Here is a 22,246-nt window from a genome sequence, read left to right on the forward strand (position 1 = left end):
CATGATCTCAGGGTCCTGGGATCGAGCCCCGCATCGGGCTCTCTGCTCAGCAAGGAGCCTGCTTCCTCCTCTCTCTCTGCCTGCCTCTCTGCCTGCTTGTGATCTCTGTCTGTCAAATAAATAAATAAAATCTTTTAAAAAAAAAAAAATCAGGTCAACTCAAACATTTATTAAGCACATACTATTATGTACCCAACTGCTAGTTACCAGGATTCCTCCATCTAAAAGAGTAAGTCTCTATAACGTATTTATGTTCCCTGGATTTGGTAGTACATGGGACAAAATCCTTTAGGTCCTAGCAATAGACAGAACCAAAAAAGTCTGTGTGATCCAAGAGAATGGATGAATGCTTATACAGAGAGGCTCCAATGAAATGGTCAGCCTTCCTTGATGCTTCACATTAGTAACCACCTAAAGGATCTTAAAAGTTGGAGAATTACAAAAATACACATGCAGACAAATATATCTTATAAAATATTAATATGGAAAAACAGTAATTATGGAAATAAAAGTACCAAGCAACAGGTACACCTCACAAAAAAACACATAGCTAAAAATTTTGCAGCTATCATATGCACAGCAGAAAAATATCAGGTTCCAACTCCTGCCCCAATTTTGTATCTTCCTAACAGTATCATTATCTTCTCGAATAAATAAAAAAGGTAGTCAAAGAAAGATAGATGGACATCAAGTATTTCTTGGTAGTCTCACCGTCTAATGAACACAAGCAATATAACTGGGGAAACATTGGTTTTATATTTAACTACCACTGTTTCAATGTGTTAGTATTCAGCTATTAACCTTACTTTCTTATACAAACTGCTACTAATCTGCCAGAAAGAATACATTATACTTTTCATGATTGTAGCAACTGGTTTCCTGAATAATTACAATAGAGTTTTCTAATGGAGATGGTAAACTTAAGCTAAAGAGCACACCTATTAAGGTTATCTTAGGGAAAACTTCAATAGTATATTTTCACCTATTTCTAACAAAATGTTTTATTGTACCTCAACAAAATTCATCTCTTTACTACAGATAATTTTCAGCACAGAAGTACCATAAAACGTGTAGCTTACGTTTTAGAGTTGAAATAGATACTCCAGTCTAGAACTGATAAAATAATGGAAGAGGTGTATTTTTAACCAAATAATTTTAGAAAGTCTGTGTGTGTTCCAGATTAGAATAAGTGGATTTCCATAGAAAGGGTCTGCAGCCATCTATGTAATTCATGAAAAATAATGGTAGCTCTACTTTACATTCACACAAAATTCATTTAAATTTTTTTTTTAAAGATTTTATTTATTTATTTGACAGAGAGAAATCACAAGTAGGCAGAGAAGAAGGCAGAGAGAGAGGAGGAAGCAGGCTCCCTGCTGAGCAGAAAGCCCGATGCGGGGCTCGAACCCAGGACCTGGGATCATGACCTGAGCCGAAGGCAGCGGCTCAACCCACTGAGCCACCCAGGCGCCCCAATTCATTTAAATTTTAACCTTGGTATCATCTGCCTACTACAGTAAAGAGTATGTAATTAAAAACTATTCACTAAGAGGCCAAATATTATTAGACAAAAGACTCAAAGTACAAGTTAGTCCATAGGTCTCCACAAAGAGCTAATCATGAAACAAATTCTGGTGATTACTATACAACTAACCCTCCCCCAAGAGAGGACCTAACTGCACATGGCAGGAAGCGGGCAGGAGGAAGAGATATAGTCAGAAACCATCACTTGCTCCAGGTTCTTGCAAGCCCACAAGCAGTGCTCCCAGTAAACAGACCTCCCAGCCCCTGCCAGCATGATCACACTTCTAGCAACACCCACACCATCCCAAGGATATTCTCACTTGTGAGATGTTAGCATCTGACAGAAAAAGCACTCTAAAATAAAAAGCATCTATAAAAATTTAGACCAACTTTAAAATTTCATCTCAATGACCAACATATTTGCTTAGCTGGAAAAGATACTGATGTAACCACTAGTCTGATTAAAAAAAAAAAAAGACTACCAAATTAAAATACATTGTACTTGAATTCCAAACTTAAGGGACTCGGATACAACATTCCACTAGCATATGATAACCAAAAATTACATGAGTTAAACTGCCTCTCATCTGAATCCATGAAAGTAGACTTCCAAATATACACCCATTATGAAAAACAACAAACCTACTGAATTTTCAGTTGGCCAGCTTGTTGGTCAGCTTCAAACGAACGATTTTCAAAAAACTGTACTTAAATGCCTTGAGTTTTCTTTTCAAAATAACCAAGCAACTAATCAAAGTAGGGCAGGAATAAAACTACTTAATCTGGGGGAGCTGGCTGGCTCAGTCGATGGAGAATGTGACTTGATCTCTGGGTCATAAATTCAAGCCCCACATTGGGCATAGGAATTACTTAAAAATATTTAAACAAAAACTACTTAATCCATCAGCACCAGACAGAGCCAACAGTAATATATATACAATGTATTTTTTATTTTTTTTTTAAAGATTTTATTTTTATTTATTTGACAGACAGAGATCACAAGTAGGCATAGAGGCAGGCGGAGAGAGAGAGAGGAGGAAGCAGGCTCCCTGCCAAGCAGAGAGCCCGATGTGGGGCTCGATCCCAGGACCTGGGATCATGACCTGAGCCGAAGGCAGAGGCTTTAACCCACTGAGCCACCCAGGCACCCCTACAATGTATTTTTTAAAAGAAAAAAAGTATAAAATTAAAAGTCTAAACAAAATCATGAAAACACTATTATAAATTAACCAGATATACTCACTCAGTGGGGAAACATATTTGCAAGGACACCTACCACAGCACATGTCCTAAAGCCTTTTTAAACTGCTTAACATGACAACCAGACACCATAATAAAGCAACTCAGTATTTCCTGTTAAAAATGAGTACATCTTATAAGTAAATGCAAATATGTAGAGGATACAGTATGTAGAAAAAAGGTAGAATGATATATGTAGTATGATTCCACTTATATAAAAACAAACAAAAAAAGGAAAAGGTCTGGAAAGGTATACACTAAATTGTCAGTAGTGCTCACCCTCTTGGATAGGGGATTTGGAGACGTGGAGTAATGAAGAAATGTCAAGGGTGGATTTTTACTTTTTCCTCTATTAATATCTGTATTATCTTACCCCTCTGCCATAGGCCTTTATTGTTTAGGTAATTAAAAAAAGAAACCATTTAAAACATACTACCAGACACTGTTACTGTTCTTAAAATAGCACCCTTATGGTACATCCAGAGATAACAGTAATATACCTCCAAAGCTTGAATTTTAAAGCTCTATCCTCAGAGATTAAAGGGGACAAAGAGACATCACAATTATAATGCAACCCTAGACTGAAAGGAGAGGACACTGTTGAGACAACTGGTAAAATGTAAACATGAACAGTAAGAGTTAACAGTATCATTACAAATAGTAAATTGCCTGGTCATTGGTTATCCAAGAGAACACTTTTGCTTAAGTAATACTATGAAATATTTAGGGGTGAAGAGTGGTGAGGTCTGCAACTTGATTGAGCCAAAAATAAAATCATGTATTTTCTTTTATATAGAAAGATAAACCAAACGTGACAAAATTTTCAATTACTGGTGAATGCAAATAAACAGTATATGGAAATTCATTACGCTATTCCTGCAACTTCTGTTCAAGTTTGGTATTTTTTTTAATAAAATGCCTCCCCACACCCTGCTTTGGCTCCTGCCCCCCTCCTACCCTACCCCTTGCCCTGGATCTCTCTCAAAGAAGGAAGGATTCTAAACTTGATGCTTGGTAACTCCAGATGTAATAGTTCAGTTTCTAATATGAATGGTTTCTGAGGGCCTTACGATAATGGCTCTTAGTGCATTACAAAATAAGGTACTCTACAGTACTCTGGAAGAATTAACAGAAACAAAGCTGGTCAACTTTTGATTCTGTAACCCAGGCTATTCATTCTTTGCCATCCAACATATGACTATTCTAGCTTCTCTGCAAAAACTGGCAACAGTCATGGAACACCACCAATTATCAAGTCAAGAAAAATTATAAATATCTGTTAAAGAGTAATTATAAATTATAATATACTTCAATTTTTTAAAAGGGAAAAGATTTAATCAGTCAGTACAGTGAAAAATGGCAGAAAAGATTTGGGGATATCAAAGTTCTACTGAGGAAACTAAGAAAGTATGGTCAACTAATAGGTTAAAAGTATGTCTTTGCAGTTTGAGCTTTTCTTAGTAAAACACAACTGTATCAACAGTTGCTTGATACCTTTCTAAAGACAATGTGTCAGTATTAAGAATGGTTGGCCTGAAATCTGGCAAAGAGCACAGAGGAACATAAATATTGTAGAGGTATACTCTCTCCTAAGTACGAGAATAGTTCATCAGGCTTTCTCGCCAGGAAACCCTCCCAGTGGTATTTCCTCTTAGTTGGCTTCCTATGGCATCTCCATTCCCACTGTTAACTAAGGTGAATTACAAGAATTCTATGAGAACTTGACCAACCTCACTGCTTTATATTTTATTAGAACATGTAGAAATATTTTTTCCCAGTTAATAAACTTTATTTTGGCCAAATTCATCACGCTTTTCTTATCATGATGCCTTGTACTCTTCTTTCTAGCTTCATCTTTCCATCCAGTACTAATAATAAAAGAGCTAACACTATCCTAATTCTTAAATTCTCATAAAACCCTTTGCAGAAAATACTATTATGATCCCCACTTTATAATGACACCAAAGCACAGAGTAATTATGAAACCTGCTAAGGTTCATAAAGCTATTAAGTAAAAAAAGAGGTGAGATTCTAAAACCTAGCTCCAAAGCCCAGGGTTTAACTTTTTTTGTGTGCTTTGGACAAAAAAATTTTGGCAGTCTGATGAAGCCTGTGGATTTCTTCTCAGCTTAATATTTTTAAATGCATAAAATACAAGGATTACAAATGAGACCAATTATGTTGAGGACAAAGACCCCAAATGTGTGGTACAGCAATACATACGCTTCTTAATGTAGTGGTAGATCTCTTCTCTACTATAATGTAGAGACGTAATGATGTACATAATGTAATGCTTACATTACATCAATGTTTTGATGTAATAATAAACATTAATATTTTGAGGTATCTACAACCACAGCATATTATTAAAAATATTTTACTTGAACTAATAGTAAAATCACAAGTACTGTTGGTAGTCCTGTAGTTTGCTATTTATATTGACAATTAAAAGAAATGCTAACTTCTAGTTAGAGGTTAGTGAAGAGGTAATTTTCCCAAGTTTAAGGATGCCATCCAAGTTAAGATCCCCCCCTCCATTGCACACTATAATAAAAGCCTCTTAATACTGCAATTTAAAGGGATCACTCCCGGGTCCTGGTCTCTTTCTTCTCAGGCTCCCTTGGTGATCTCTTCCAGTGCTGTGGTTCTAATACCAGGTTGATGACCACAAAATGTATCTCTAGTAGTCCGGACCTTTCCCCTGAACTCCAGGGGACCATCAATTCAACCCCAATGTCTAACAGGCATTTCAAACTTAACCATGTCTAAAACTGAACTCCTAACCTATTTCCCAAACTTGTTCTTGTCAAAATTATACCTGCTACCTTGGTTGATGGCAATTCCATCTTTCTAACTACTCAGCCAAAAAACCTTGGAATCATCCTTGGCTCCTCTCTCACATGCCACATCTGATCAACAAATCATTTTGTTTATTCTTCAATGTATACCCAGAATCCAATCATTTCTCACCATCTCCCGGTTACCACTTTTACAAGTCACTAGCAGCTCTCTTCCAGATTGCTAACTTCATTACAAGTCTCCCTGCCTCTTCTGTTCTCCCCTGCAAAGGGGGGTGATCCTTCTGAAGCTGAAAGCAGAGCATGTCACTTCTCTGTTGAAAACTCTGGACAAAGTCCTTGTGACTCTACAAAGCAGTGTGAAATCTACATCCCACCCTGACCCAAATTTATTGCTCTTTTCCGTTCATTCCGTTTTAGCCATACCAGACAGAATCCACCAGGTCTGCCTTAACACCTTGGAACTATTCCCTCTACCTGGAATGCTTTCACCCCAGGTACCAATGTGGTTAACTCCCCCCCTTTTGAGTCTTTGCCTAAGTATCATTCTCAAGAAGGTACACCCAGTCTACCTTATTTTAAAATGTCACATCTTCCCCAGAAATTCTGGATTCCCCCTTACCTTGCTCCATTTTTCAAAGCACTTTCCTTTGACTATTCTGTATTATTCATTACTACCCATCACTAGGAGGGGTGCCCACAAGGGCAAAATTCTGTTTTGTACAACACTCACCTCTAGTGCACCTATGTTTGGCACAAAATAGACATGCATATGTTCAAAGAACAGCACTTCTACAGCTGTTAAGTACTTGCCTCTCTTATTAGAAGAGTTCCTTTAAGACTTTAACTGGATCTAATTTGCAGTGTCCTCAACACCTGGCCCCAACAGCAGACACCTAATGCACAGATACTCAGGTGATTACAGCCATTTTCACCTGAAACACAATCCTATATGCCACAGGAAAAAAGGCCAGGTCTCACAGCTGTGACTGATTAAAGAGTGCAAGACAAACACAGAACATCAGGTTCCAACAGTTACTTCAATCAAACTGAATTTATGTTTCCTGCCTCAATTTTTTCACGTGTCTAAGAACCATTCCAAACTACCTAAAGTCTAAAAGGGGCACTTGGTCATTCCTTCCCCCGGGCACATCACCCCCTCCAGTCTACCTAATCTTTCCAAGCTTGACTTTAAATCCTGCCTCTTAAGTTTTCCCTGATGACCCCAGCTAGAAGCATTTATACATGCCACACTCTGTGCCAAGGGCTTTTCATATATTCTTCTTTCTCATCCAGTCCTCCCCAAAGCCCTATGAGGTTGCTACCATCACAATCACTATTTTGAAGATGGGAAAACCCAAGCTTAGAGAGATGGAGACACTTGTCCAAGGTTCAACTAGAGTTCAAACCCAGGGATGTCTGACTCTGAAATCCAAGTTCTTTAACCCTACACTGTACTGCTTTTCCCCCTTCTGACTAGCTTCTACATACTACCTCAGAGGGCCTCTTGTCACTTCATTTCTCTGGGTTTCAGTTCCTGCATCTGACAAACAGGTGATGTTGTTCAGGATGCCTACTAAGATCCCTTCTAGTTCTTCAGTATTATAACAGAAAATGTGTTATAATTCTTTTCATACACATGCAGGTTAATACACACACACACACACACACACACACACTTAGGAACTTAGTCACTTAAAAATGCAAAGCGGTGGCGACATAAAAGCAGTGGAAATAACTCCAAGACCTGTGTCAAACAATAAACATTCTTGATTCCTCCCCACTCAGGTCCATCAAAGATGCACTTCTGAGTCCATTTTCCCACATTATGAAAAATTATATTTTCCCCAAGAAGTGTAAGGATGTGATCCTTAAGGCTTCTGGACTTCACCACATAAACTGATAAAAAGAAAGGTAAGCAGGCACTTAGTCCAATCAGGGGCTAGCATGTTTTTTTGTACAGGACAACTGTTCAATAAGTGTTTATTGGATCATGATACAGAATGGTTTGAGGTTCTCCAAGTCTCATACCAAAAGCCTATATACAACATGAGCTTTGTAACCGGACTGTCGATGGTGCAGTAAATTAAAACAATCTAACTGAGGTAATGTTAACCTAAAACCAAAGAACCCAAGAAAGGATAAAGCCATGTTGAGACAACTTACTATCAAAAATAAGAGCTGGGTTTGTCTAGAAAGGTAGTATAATTATTTCTCTTTGTGTGCAGAAACCACCATCAATATCCCAATATCATCCTTCTGTGTTGCAAATGAATCTAAGAACTACCAAGTAAGATCCAGACATTACTGGACCAAGTGGAAAAGCTTTAGCAAAGGGTTAAAAAAAAAAAAAAAGATAGCTGAGCTAATAAAATGTGTCAAAAGAGCAAATCTCTTGGAATCCTTCTGCACATAAAAGTGACAGTTTCATCTGAAATCCCTACCAACCGTTAAGTTTAAAATGAGTCGTATATTCGTAGGTCTAGACTTCAACCAACACCAGCAAATGGAGTTTCAGATAGCTTTTTAAAACAATAGTCTTGTGAGGGCATAAGGAAAGAAGTGAATCCAGGCTCTCGAGTGGAAGCTCTCCGAGGTATCAGATACAGTAGCAGATACAACCCTACCCAGAAATTAAAAAAAAAAAAAAAAAAAAAAAGTCCAACTCTGAAAAAATACTATCGGGCAAAACTGTATTTCAGGTTTCTAGACTGCTGTCTCTTCAGAGAATCCTCAAACGATCCTCGGTTTTTAAGTAAGTCTTTATGAGAAGTAGAAAGTCATCCATTTAGGGTAAAAGGGTCCTGTTATCGAGGAAGTAGTGTCCGAAAGTGTGCAAATCCCACAATCTGGAAGAGAACGTCTGCCCCTCCGAAGGCTTTCATTTTCGGGCGGAAAAACAAACCCGGTGTCACCTCAACATCGGGGCCACACAAACCTCGCCACCATTACAAAACCGAAGTGCCAGAGGTGCAGAAGCTGAAGCCGGAAGCACTGCAAGGCCAGGATCGAGTTCCAGGAGGGAAAAAAATCAAACCTGAGAGTGCAGCCTGGAGCCTCCGCGGCCCCAAGCCGAGGGAGGCACGCTAGGCCCTTCCGGTCCCAGCCGCCGTCGCCGGGAGGCCGGGCGACAGGCCGGGCGACGGGCCGGGCTTCCACCCGAGCCCGGGGATTCGCGGCCTACCCTCGCCGGTGCCCTCTCGCTGACTCCGACACCGGCAGCTCCTCTGTCTCGGCCCCTTTCCCTGCCGCGCGGCCTGCGCGCACCGCGAGGAGCCTGAGGAGTCCACCGAGCCTCGGGCCGGCCGGGTCGGTGCGGACGCGGCGGCGGAGGCCGTGGCCGCCCCTCCCCCACCGGCCCGGCCCAACCGCCGCTGCGACGCGAGCAGCCGCGCCAACGCCGGGCCCAACCGCCGACCCGCCGCGGCCCTGGCGAGAAGCGGCGGCTGCGGCGGCGCGGGCCTGCTCCCCACGCCGACCGCGCGAGTCCACCGCGGGCCCGTTACTCCTCGCGCCGGCCCGCGCCGCCGCCCGTCAGGACGCGCCGCCCTCGGGGCTCTGGCGGAGGGCGGCCGCGGCGGGCCGCGGAGCAGATACTTACTCAGGGGTCGGGTGCTCGGGGTCGTAGAAATCCCCCATCTTCGGAGGCGGCTGCGGCGGCAGCTGCTTCATCAGGAGCTGCTGGAAGCGGCGACGCGAGCCCCCTCCCCGCGGCAGGGCAACGCGCGGGAGGGGAGGGGAGGGGAGGGGAGGAGGCCGCTGGTCCGACCGCGGCGGCGGCGGCGGCAGGGGCGGCCCGCGTCGCTTGCTCGCTCGTTCCCTCCCTCCCTCCAGCGCCCGCCCGCCGCTCTCTCCCCCACACACTCACACGGGGAGCGACGCGCACCCCGCCAGCCCCTCCGCCGCTCAGGCCCGGCCCCTTAAAGGGACACGCACGGACCGCGCGTCAGCCGCCAGTCGGCGCTCCCGCAGCTGCCGGGCGACCCCAGGCGGGGGCGGGTCGGCGGGCCAGATGCTGCCCGCGGCTTCCCGGAACAATAAGCGCCGGACCCCGAGCGGCGAAGCCGCCGCGACCCCTCCCTCGGGCCCACCGAGGCGGCGGGGGGCTGAGGCGTGACCCGGCCCAGCCCCGGGCTGTTGGCTGGCAACGTCGGGGGAACGGCCCGAGCCCGCCGGGACTCTACCCTTCCTGCCCCGCCGCCTGGGAAGACCTGCCCGTCCGGAGCAGCGGAGCCCACCGCGGCGGCGTCAAGGGCCCGCCTCCCGGGCCTCCGAGCTCTGAGGTACCGCGCTCGCCGCGCCTCCCGAGCCTCTCGCCCTTCTCTTTATTTCTCCTCCTCGCTTTCGCTCCCCCTTGCCTCTTCATCTCCCCCACCTCAGCAGATACGGAAACGGAGCCAGGCCCGGGATTCGCCCGGAGGCCGAGCTCCCGGGACGCCCCCTCCACCTCCCCGCCTCCTTCTGGGTCTTATGCCCCCACCCCAACTCTGCAAGGCCGCAGGGCCCGTCTTCCGCGGGGCTCTTAAGGCCTCGGAACAGACGTCCTAGTCCAAGGCTGTTGATCACTTTCCTGCGAAAATGACGAGGTGAGAGTAAACAGGACAGCTTGAAAGGGCTATGGTTTTTATTTTGGGGAGGAGAAACAAGAATGCACAAAGCCTTTAGCTAAACGTTTAGGACATTGAAGAGTTTATGGCAGTTGATCATTTTGGAAATTGGGAGTTCATACGATCGACCAGCTTCGGCGGGGTAGGGGTGGGGTGGGTCGCTATCATTTCAAATAGGAATTTAACAGCAAGCAGTGGTTTGGGAGTATGTGTCGCGGACTGACCGTGTGCCTCCCACCCGCCCAGTCTACGTTAAAAATCCTAAGCTCCCGGGTTTTAGGAGGTGGGGTCTTAGGGTGATTAAGTCATAAGGGTGGAGCCCTCCTGAATGGGATTAGTGCCCTTATAAAAGAGACCCCATTGACCTCTTCCTGTCTGCCCTGTGAGGGAAGATAACCAGGAGAAAACAGCAGGAGGCTGCAACCTCGGAGAGTTCTCCCACCAGAGTTCAGCCATGCCTGCGCCCTGCTCTGGGATTTCTAGCCTCCAGAACTGTCAGAAATAAATGTCAGTTGTTTATAGCCACCCAGTCTGTATGGTATTCTGTTACAGCAGCCTAAACCCAGACAGTGTGTGTCCTAATTACTGAAATGAGATCTTAGTGAACACACACATTTACCAGCTCTTTTTTATATCCTGTAAGTGTGTGTGCATGCACATATGCATATGCCGGCAGTCTCTACCAGCGTTTTATCATTTCTCACTTAGGGATTATGTTAGCATTTTTTTCTGTTGCCTTTAGGCATAGAATCCAGGTACAGGGCCCATCTGATTCCCTAGGTTCAAGTCTCTCATGACCACTTCTTTACAGACCATGAATGTTACATAATTTCTCTGTGCTTTTTTTTCTCATTGTAAGATGAGAATGTTAATGTGGACAGGTCTGTCACTGTTGCAAGGATTAAAGGAGAGAATATTTGTAAAGCTCTAACTTCCAGTAAATGTCAAAAGTTAATCAGACCTTTTATTTCAGTGCAGTGGTTAAGAGCTGACTCTGCTTTGCATCAGATACCAGCCCTGCCACTTTCCAGTATATGACACTGGGCCTGGTTACTTTTCATGCAAGATTGTTGGAAGATTGAATACTGTTAAATGCCCTCATCTGTTATTGTACCAGGGTTTTTGCGCACATATTTTAAATTCAAAGAGAATGCATCCTCAGAACATATTCTTGGGTCTGGCCTCTTGATCAAAGCCATGGAATAATTTTGTCTTTAGCATTATTAGATAGTGACTGTCTCCTACTTTGTTACATAAAGCCTTCTGCAAATGTGTTTGAGGGAAAAATGTCAGAAGTCTTAAGACAAAACATAAGAGGTATTAATTCCTAGAGTGCTGAAAATAAAAACCTTCCTAATTGTTCTTGCCATTACTGCTTCCTGTTGACCCAGACCATCCCATCCCAGGGTACCCTAGGGCAGCCTTTAGCGACCCTGAAACAAACTTGACTCTGGCATCTCTTGCCTTAGGGGACCCTTTTGGCCCCAAGTTAGATAGTTGATCTCTTGAGCACAGTCTCCAAACTGCTACTTGTAAAAATTTTTAAGGTAATATATTAACAAGACTGTTCTTAGAACCGACACCCACAAAAGCCATACAATGAAGATAGTGAGGTACTCTAAGGTGTCACCAGGTAGTACCTTTTTATTTTTTTCACTGTACCCAGGCCAAAGCTATGCTACCTTAGTGGAAATGTGGCTAAAGCTCTAGGAGAGAGGGAAATAGTCATTCCGCCTTGAACCCACAGCTGGAGCTGAATGGGGAAGCCACTCCTACCCACTTACTGTTGCTTCTTCCCATCCCACTTGTCTCTAACCAAATCTTTTCTCCAGATGGGGATTATCAGGGTACTGGTTGTGCTCCTCAAGAGATGCCAATTTGGAAAAGACAAGCAAGCCCTAGGCCTTCAGTCCTAGAACTCCTCAAAGTCCTTTGCTTTGCCGAGAGGGGGCAGGGTTGGCAGTGGCAACAAGGCCAACATTGGGAGTGTGAGCAGGGCAGCGTGGGAAATTATATTTCTACCCACATGCTCCCTCAAAAACTCACCTTGGCAGAGGCAGGCCTATTCCTGGTAGCCATAGATTGGAGTTAATAGTCATTTGCTGATACATGAAAGGTTGGATATCGTATGAAAGAGGCGGTTTGGGAGTATACATGAATAATAGACACAAGCTGGGTTTTATATCAAAATCAAATGTTTGAAAGTTCAGGCTTGCCAGTATGAGACTCGTGTAAATCACAACAATTTGTGAGATACTAACTCAGTTTCCTTGACCATTTAAATATTATCTTGAATCTGTTCCCAGCCGTCAATGATCCTTATCATCTATTCGTTCTCTCCCCCACCCCCCCTACTTTTGAATAGAGGAATGGTCTGTATTACATATTCCAAAAATGTATTTTTCTTTGTTTGGTCTCTGGGAACCAAAAATTGCCTGATACTGTAAGTGTATATTAACCATAAAATCATACATACACACAGGTCCATCCTAGCATTAGAACAGAAACATGATTGGTTGTGGAGGCCACGGAAGGTTCATTCTCTTTCCCTCTCTGCTGCTCTTCTCCACCCTTGGGCATGTGCGTGCTCTCAAAAAAAAAGAAACATGAGTGGATATTTAGAAGCTGTTATATACAACTTTTAATGGTGTTTTCCTGTTTAGTTTTAGTAGATCAAAAAAATATTCTAACTGAAATGAATTCATTTCCATTAATTAAAAAATATGAGATAGTTTTTAGAACAATGTGTATTACTCTACAAATGAAAACCTTGGATCAAGTGGTTTAAATATGTATTTACTAATCTGTAGGATAGAAATCTATAAAACCAACACCTTAGCATTAGGGAACATGAAATGTGATAATGTCTGAGAAAGAAAATTAGTACATGTAAACTAATAGCTATGCATTAAAAAGTTAGCTACCTTACAAATTTATATATTTTCCTAAGGCTCAACATACTTGTAAGTTATTTTAGATTTAGTCAGTATACAAAAGAACGGTAGCATAATTTAGAATAATGGTTATTTTAGCTGTTCTACACAAATCTTTGACACTCTTTGGCTCTGGAATTCCTTAGAGGGAAGAGGATAATTATTGATTTTTAATCATGTTCAATCTGCAGATCTCAACACAACTTCAGAGGAATCTAGAAAACAATACACAACCTATATTGAATTCTATCACATACATTATTTGTATCAAATTAGCACCTTCCTATATAGTAGTATTGTACTCTGTAGTTGTCTTTCTCTCTTTCGTACTTCTTTGTTAACTGACTTTCATTACATAAGTCTAACTTCCCAGCTCATAAGTTCATTAATGGCAGAAGCATTATTGTCTTTAATATTTTATAGTGTTTGGCCCTGTATATACCAGGTGTTTAACGAATACTTACTTGGCTACTCTTTTGAAAGCCTTCCTTTTTTTTTTTTTTTTAATTTTTTTCTTTTTCTTTTAGAAGCTCTGAAGTGTTTATGTTGGATTTTTCGGTCAAGACTAGATTGTTGAGGAGCTGATAAGCTGCTGACATCAGGTAAGCACTGTCTTCTGCGAAGACTCCTTTGTAAGCTCCTAGGAGCCAACCATGTTACTGGTCTTGAAAGTGCTGACTTGAAAGAACCATACACTTAACCCTCAAGTACACAAGAATAGTATTAATTTCTTTTCATTGTGTGTTAATCTTGTCTTCCCTACGAGAGTACCAGACACTCAGGCAAGTGATTGTAGTGTTTGTTTTGTTGTGTTCTGGATCTTGGCATCCTTCCAGAGAATTCATCTCAGGAGCTGCTTATTACATCTTCCTTCCCAGCTTTGTCTCTCCCAGGAAAGGATGAAACTCAGTTTCACAAATTAGTAAACCAAAAACCCCAGAGGTTAAGGGACTTATCTAGGGTCACATGACTAAGAAAAGTAGAGTCAGGATTTGAACCTGGCTATCTGATTCAAGATATTTTCAGACAAAAAAATCTGGAGTTTACTACCAACAGAACATACTCCCTGATAGAAAAAGGAACAATAAGCAAAGAAATTGGTAAATAAGTGGTTAAAACTAAAAAAGTAACAAAGTAATAATAATAATAATTTGCGTGGTTAAAAGACTAAAGCAAGATAGAACTCATATCCTAGACAACAAAATCATAATTTGGAAGTGTGAAGGATGGGGTGATGATTGGAGTTAAAGTTTTACAGCGTCCTTGTATTATTTGGGAAACGGGTAAAAATATGGATTAAGCTTTATTCTTTTAAGTACTCAAGTTAGAATATCTCATCTTTGGGGCACCTGGGTGGCTCAGTGGGTCAAGCCTCTGCCTTTGTCTCAGGTCATGATCTCAGGGTCCTGGGATCAAGCCTCACATCGGGCTCTCTGCTCAGCAGGGAGCCTGCTCCCCCCCCCCACCTCCCCGCCTGCCTCTCTGCCTACTTGTGATCTCTCTCTGTCAAATAAATTAAATAAATAAATAAATAAAATCTTTAAAATATCTCATCTTTTAAAATATCTTTTTTTTTTAAATTATAAAACAGACAAGGAAACAAAATTCAACCATATGCTATTTCTGAGACATTCTTAAAACCAAACATAGAAAAATGTAAAAGGATGAAAAAACACGTCAGGCTAATATATCAGTAGAAAGATGGTAACATCAGACTAGGAATAAGTGAAGGGGGGACGCCTGGGTAGTTCATATGGTTAAGCGGCTGCCTTCGGCTCAGGTCATGATCCCAGCGTCCTGGGATCAAGTCCCACATCGGGCTCCTTGCTGGGCAGGGAGCCTGCTTCTCCTTCTGCCTCTGCCTATCACTCTGTCTGCCTGTGCTCTCTCTCTCTCTCTCTAACAAATAAATAAATTAAAAAAAAAAAAAAAGAAGAAATGAAGGGTACTAAATAATGTTAAGTTCAGGACCCTAGGACTTCAGAATTCCTTTTTTTTTTTTTTTTTAAGATTTTATTTATTTGAGAGAGAGAGTGAGCCAGGAAGAGAGAAGGAGCCAGGGGAGGCAGAGGGAGAAGCAGGCTCCATGCTGAGCAGGGAGCCCAACATGGGGCTTGATCCCAGGACTCCAGGATCTTGACTTGAGCTGAAAGCAGATGCTTAACTGTCTGAGCCACCCAGACGCCCCAGGACTTCAGAATTCTAAACATGCATGCACATAATTACATGTCCTTAAGATACAAAAAGCAAAATTTGACAAAACTACAAGAATAATGAATTTCCCACCATAGTGGAGTTTTTAACATACCTCAAAATAATGGATAGATATTATAGACAAGAATCAGAAGATATGAACAACATAATTAAAAAGATTGAATTAATAGACATATCTAAACTGTTAAACTCAACAGAGCACTCATATTTTTCTAAGGTGCATGTGTGGAATGTTTATGAAAATTGATCACATACATGTAAGTCTATGTACTAATTGTCAACAAATTTCAGATGATTGATGTTGCATAAGCCATGTTCTCTGACAAATAAGCAGTTAAGTTAGAAATCACTAAGGAGGCGCCTGGTGGCTCAGTTGGTTAACTGTCTACCTTTGGCTCAGGGCATGATCCCAGGGTCCTGGGATCAAGCCCTGCACCAGGTTCCGTACTCGGTGGGGAGCCTGCTTCCCCATTCCCCCGCTTGTGCTCTCTGGCTCATTTTCTCCCTCTCTCTGTCTCTGTGTGTCAAATAAAAAAAAATAAAATCTTTTTAAAAAGAGAGAGATAGGGACATCTCGGTGGCTCAGTGATCATGATCTCAAGGTCCTGGGATTGAGCCCGTGTTGTGGCAGGAGAGGGGGCAGTCTATGTCAGCGGGGAGCCTGCTTCCCCCCCTCTCTTTCTGCCTGCCTTTCTGCCTGCTTGTGATCTCTCTCTCTCTCTGTCAAATAAGTAAATAAAATCTTAAAAAAAAAAAAAAGAAAGAAAGAAAGAAATCACTAGAGGGAAAAGAACACATTTGAATATTCAAAAGCATGCTTATAGTCAGAAAAAAAAAACAATGGGAATCAGGAAGTAATCGCAACTAAAGAACAATGAAATGTAAATCCTGGATTCTCATTACTAGGAAAAAAAATTTTCTTGTTTTTTCTATATGAGAAGATGAGTTTTAGCAGAACCTACTGTAGTAATCAAAACATATGTAAATCCATCTTGCTATATGCCTTAAACTTATATAGTGATTTATGTCAATTATTTCTCAATAACACAAAAACAGTGAAACAAATAGCAAAGTCATAGAATATAGCTAAAGCACTAAGTAGAGGGGAGTTAAGAAAATACTTATGTTACAGGAGAAAAAAGACAAAATTGACAAATCACATGTCAAATTTAAGAACTAAAGTAGAAGTAAAGAAAAAGTGAGATGAGAGTACAAAATCAAAGAAATGGCATATAATGTAGAAGATGCACCAAGCCAATAATTATTTCTTTTAAGAGACTATAGAACAACTCCTGACAAATTGGGGAAAAAATAGAAGATACAAATAAATAATGTAAAGAAGAATAATGTAAAGAACATACAAATAAGGAAAAGAGGGACAAATTATAGAAACTACAGGGATTATAAAATTAACCCCAAAAATGAACAATTTGATACCAATAAATTTGAAAACTTAAATCAACTTGGACAACTTTCTGAAATGTTGCAAAGTAGCAAAACTAACTCAATGAGAAATGGAAAGCCTATCTGGTCCTAAAACCATTAAAAAATAAATTAATAGTCAGTTTTCTCTCGAAAAGAAAAGAAGGGATGGATGAACAGATGGACAGACAGATCCAGACAGGCAAGGATACGACAAGAAAGGAAAAGTTACAAGCTATTCTCATTCTTGAACAAAGATGGAATGATCCTGAACAAAATACTAAAGCAAATCTAGCAATTTATTAAAACAGATAAAAAGTCAGGACCAAGTTGAATTTCAGGAATGAAAGTTGGGGTTCAATATTACAAACTTTTTAAAGTAATTCACCATATTAACAAATTATGATAGTGTGGTAGGCAGAATAGTTCCCCAGAGGTGTCCACTTCCTAACCCCTGGAACCTGAGAATATGTTTCTTTGTGTGGCAAAAGGGACTTTGATGTGATCAAGTTCCAGACCTTAGGATGGAGAGGTTATCTTTTGATTATCTGCACCCAATCTAATCACAAGTCCTTAAAAATGAAAGAGGAAGGCAAAAGTGTTGGTCAGAGATGAAAAGGACAAGGACTCAATCTGCCTGTTGCTGGCTTTGAAAATGGAGGAAAAGGGCCGTGAGGCAAGAAATGTGGCAGCCTCTGCAAGATGAGAATGACCCTCGCTCATTTTACAGGCAGCAAGAAAACAGGGACTGTGGTCCTACAACTTCTAGGGACTGAATCCTACCAATAACCCAGATGAGCAAGTAGATTTTCTCACAGAACCTCCGGAATGGAATGTAGCCTGACAACACTGTTCTTAGTTCAGTTCGATCCATACTGGACTTTTGGTGTGCAGAACTGTAAAAAAGTAAATGTGTGCTGTATTAAGCTTCTAAGGTTGTAATAATTTGTTACAGCCACAATTGAAAGCTAATAAAGATGGTACAACCAAATACTTTTAGATGCAGGCAAAAATATTTGTTGAAATTCTGTAACTGTTATTAATTTTTTAAAAGATTTTATGTATTTATTTGAGAGAGAGAACAAGCAGGGGGGCTGGCAGGCAGAGGGAGAGGGAGAAGCAGGCTCCCCGCTGAGCAAGGAATCCCTCCTGCCATGCAGGACTCTATCCCAGCACCTGGGATCATGACCTGAGCCAAAGGCAGACACTCAACTGACTGAGCCACTCAAATTTTTAAAAAAGAAAAGAAAGAGGAACAAAAAAACCTTTAACAAATCAGGAATAGAAAAAAATTTCCTTAACCTGATAAAGACCTAGAGCAATCATTCTACATAATTATGAAATAAAGCATTTCTTTTGAAATTCAAAATAAAATAAAATATTTGCTGTCACCGTTTCTATTCAACATTGAATTTGAGTCCTAGCTAGCAAAATAAAACAATGAAAGAAATAAAACATGTAAGGGGCTTCTGGGTGGCTCAGTTGATTAAACTTCCAACTCTTGGTTTGCTCAGGTTATGACCTCAGGATCATGGAATCGAGCCCTGCATAGGGCTCTGCGCTCAGTGCAAAGTCGGCTGGAGATTCTCTCCTTCTCCCTTCTCTGTCTCTCAAATAAATAAATAAATAACATGTCTTTTAAAAAAAAAAAAAAAAAGGAAATAAAGCATGTAAGGAATGAAAAGCCCAGTTGTTATTACAGGTGGTATGATTGTCTACTTAGAAAACCCAAAATAATTTACAGAATAATACTTATAATGACACTTCTTCAAGTTTTTCAGATTAAAAAAAAAATCAACTGCATTTCCATAATCCAGCAAATAGGAAGCACAACGAAATAAATCATACCATTTGCAAAAACAACATCAACACCAAACTATTAGAGCTGGGTTATCTTACTGCTTATCCATCTGGGGAGAAAGTAAAAATGGATCCTTATTTTGTATTTAACCCAAAAGTCAATTCCTGATGGATGGAAGACTTCAGTAGAAAAGGCAAAACATGAAAAGATTTAGAATAAAATATAGAATAATATCATATCTTTGGGACATGACCATGTGATAGAAAAAATGTTCTTAAAATTCAAAGTACAAGCCAAAGAAGTCAAAATTCAGCTCCCTTGAAACTTTGTCCTCAAAAGACAAAATGTGAAAGGAAAAATAATAAACTAGAAGGAAAGATCTGCAACACACATAACAACAACAAAAGTACCTAGAGCTATACCCCAGTACAGTAGGTACTAACCATGTGTGGCTGTTGAGTACTTAAAATGTAGGTAGGCCAAATGAAGATGTGCTGTAAGTATGAAATAGATTCCAGATTTCAAAGAGTGCCAAAAAATTTTTTTTATGTATTACATCTTGAAAAGATAATATTTTGGTAAGTAGCTTGTATTATTAAGTAAAAAAAAAATATTAAAATTAATTTTGCCCAGGGATTCCTGGGTGGCTTAGTCGGTTAAGTGGCATACTCTTGATTTCAGCTCTGGTGATGATACTTGGGGTCCTGGAATAGAGCCCCGCATCAGGCTCCCCACTGAGCGGGGAGACTGCTTCAGCATTCTCTCTACCTCTGCCTCTTCCCCACTCTCTAGAATAAATAAATAAATCTTTAAAAAATAAAATTAATTTTTTCTGTTTCTTACCACTTTTTCAAATGTGGCTACTAAAACACTTTAAATTACATCTGTGACTTGCATTTTATTTCTATTGGACAGCACTGATCTAGAATATACAAAGAATTTGTGCAAATCGGAAAAAGGTAAAACCTAATTTTTTAAATTGGCAAGTACCACCGAAGAAGAAAACCAGTGACTAAGAAACATTTGAGAAGATGTTTCAGGGAAATCAGGCACAATCCAGTGTTAGTGGGGATGTTAATTGGTATAATGGCTTTGGAAAACAATTTGCCATTACGTTGTAAAGTTGAGTATGGGCATACCCCCATGGCCAACAATGATGCTCTTAGATATACAAACTACAGAAACTTGCACATGTAGACCAAAGGCCATGTTCAGGAATATCCATAGCAGTATTGGCAAATGTCCATACAACATAGTATATTTATATAATGAATGATTAAACAGCATTGAACATGAATGAACTTTTCAGCTCCATCTATCAAAATGGTTGAATCTCAGGAATATAATGACCAGGAAAAAAAAGACGTAAAAGAATATATATATTTTTTTCATTTATATGAAGTTTTACAAATCAAAATTAACAGATTATGCAGGGAATTGAGCATGATGAAACTCAAAAGGAAAAGTAAAAAAAAAACTCAGGTGTTTTTTTTTTTTCTAAAGGGGGAAAAGGAAACAAGGGAGCACCAAGGAGGCTCCAGAGAATCACTAAAGCTCTATTTCTTAAACTAGGTGGTAAGTCCGTAGTTATTTGTTTTACTGTTATTTTGTCTACCCTCTGATTGATTAATAACTGTATCTATTTACTATTTAATAAAACTTGTATATGTCCTTTGACCAGCAAATTCTATTTTTAAAATTCTAGTTTATAGAAATAAAAGTACTAGTACAAAGAATAAATGTACAGAGATATTACTCGTATCATTACTTGTGTTGGGGGAAATAAAGAGAATGCTCATAAATAAGGGAATGGAGGAATACATTTTACAATATCCATGCTAAGGAATATTACACTGTCATTTAGAAGGATGAATTTTCACTACACTAGATAATTCTGGAGGAGTTTCCATGAGGTTTTGGAGTTTGTTGAGTGGGAAAAACAAGACACTTAAACTTATATATACATGCATATATTTGTTTGACTTTATGAGTACAGGGAAAGATACAAGTAGATATATGCCATTTAGATGAGTCTTGACTTGAGAGTGGGGAGAAATGAAGGAAGGAGGAAGTGACAGAAAAGAAGAAAAAGGCAGAGGGTGCCTGGGTGGCTCAGTCGGTTAAGCATCTACTAACTCGGCTCAGGTCATGATCTCAGCGTCCTGGGACTGAGCCCCATGTCAGGATCAGCACTCAGTAGGGAGTCTGCTTCTCACCCTCTACCTCTCCCTCTGCCTCTCCCCCCTATTCATGCATGTTCCCTCTCTCTTAAATAAACAAATAAATATAATATTTTTTAAAACAAAAAAAAAGAAGAGGGGTGCCTGGGTGGCTCAGTGGGTTAAAGCCTCTGCCTTCAGCTCAGGTCATGATCCCAGGGTCTTGGGATCAAGCCCTGAATTGGGCTCTCTGCTCGGCAGGGAGCCTGCCTCCTCCACTCTCTCCACCTGCCTCTCTGCCTACTTGTGACTTCTGTGAAATAAATAAATAATCTTTAAAAAAAAAAAAGAGAGAGAGAGAGAAAGGGAAAATTACCACCATACCCCAGTAAATATATTGTGGTCCATGTATATATATAAACTACAGATGTTTGTATATATCTGGAGATCCATTAAGAAGTTGGGAGAAGGAATGCGGAGTGGCTCGATTGGTTAAGCAGCTGCCTTCGGCTTAGGTCATGATTCCGGGGTCCTGGGGTCGAGTCCCACATCAGCTTCCCTGCTCAATGGGGAGGCTGCTTCTCCCTCTCTCGCTGCCTGCTGCTCCCTCCGCTTGTGCTCTCTCTCTCTCTCTCTGTCAAATAAATAAATAAAAATCTTTAAAAAAAAAAAAAAACTGGGAGGGGAAAAAAAATTGAATCTGCATTTACTGATACGGATATATCAACTGAAAAAATGTAAGTTCCAGAGTAATACGTGTTTGGAGTTGATTCCAGTAAAGCCAAAAGCCATATATATGCTTATTTATGTAAGTGCTTGTATAAGTATATTTATTTTTTTTAAGATTTTATTTATTTATTTGAGAGAGAGACAGTGAGAGAGAGCATGAGTGAGAAGAAGGTCAGAAAGAGAAGCAGACTCCCCGCGGAGCCGGGAGCCCGATGCGGGACTCGATCCTGGAACTCCAGGATCATGGCCTGAGCTGAAGGCAGTCGTCCAACCAACTGAGCCACCCAGGCGTCCCTGTATAAGTATATTTAAACAGTGAGAGATGCAGAAGGTTACACACCAGTCTTAATGTTGTTGATAGTCTGCATGCAAAGAGTGAGAGAAAGAAACCAATCAAAGATAAATCCTAAATTTTTTTACCACAGCAACTGGGTGATTGGTGGAGACTAATGGAGACTGGGGGACAAATAGGTCAGGGGGTGTAGGACTAATAATTCTGCTTTGAGGGGCATCTGGGTGGCTCAGTTGGTTAAACATCCAACTCTTGATTCTGGCTCAGGTCATGATCTCAGAATTGTGAGATGGAGCCCCACTTTGGCCTCTGTGCTTGGCAGGGAGTCTGCTCGAGATTCTTTCTCTCTCTCCCCCTGCTCTTCACGCCCCCCCCCCCAACCATGCACCCACTCTCTCTCTCTCCTTCTTTCTCAATATAAATAACTCCTTTAAAAAAGTGATTCTGGGGCTCCTGGGAGGCCCAGTTGGTTAAGCGACTGCCTTCAGCTCAGGTGATGATCCTGGAGTCCTGGGATCGAGTTCCACA

At 41.0% G+C, this 22,246-nt stretch overlaps 1 protein-coding gene and 1 long non-coding RNA gene across 4 annotated transcripts in view; one reads left to right on the top strand and one right to left on the bottom strand.

Annotated features, from left to right (window-relative positions):
* LOC111144347 (SET domain containing 2) overlaps window positions 1-9,243 on the bottom strand; it is a 127,311-nt gene extending 118,068 nt beyond the window's left edge. For all 3 annotated transcript variants that reach the window (XR_002640386.1, XR_002640387.1, XM_022498607.1), the window contains exon 1: window positions 9,163-9,243. Coding sequence is in view for 1 of the 3 variants with exons in the window: in XM_022498607.1 (XP_022354315.1) it covers window positions 9,163-9,233 (71 nt within the window). In the remaining 2 variants the exon portion in view is untranslated. The remainder of the gene's footprint in view (window positions 1-9,162) is intronic.
* Window positions 9,244-9,736: 493 nt separating this feature from the next.
* Window positions 9,737-22,246, top strand: part of LOC111144201 — a 56,922-nt gene continuing 44,412 nt past the window's right edge. Inside the window, exons 1-3 of the long non-coding RNA XR_002640369.1 lie at window positions 9,737-9,844; window positions 13,629-13,703; window positions 20,042-20,113. This is a non-coding gene — a long non-coding RNA (uncharacterized LOC111144201). The remainder of the gene's footprint in view (window positions 9,845-13,628; window positions 13,704-20,041; window positions 20,114-22,246) is intronic.

The sequence above is a fragment of the Enhydra lutris genome, unplaced genomic scaffold (assembly GCF_002288905.1).
Source record: "Enhydra lutris kenyoni isolate GAN:26980312 unplaced genomic scaffold, ASM228890v2 scaffoldscaffold10, whole genome shotgun sequence".
In the NCBI taxonomy this organism is placed as follows: Eukaryota; Metazoa; Chordata; class Mammalia; order Carnivora; family Mustelidae; genus Enhydra; species Enhydra lutris.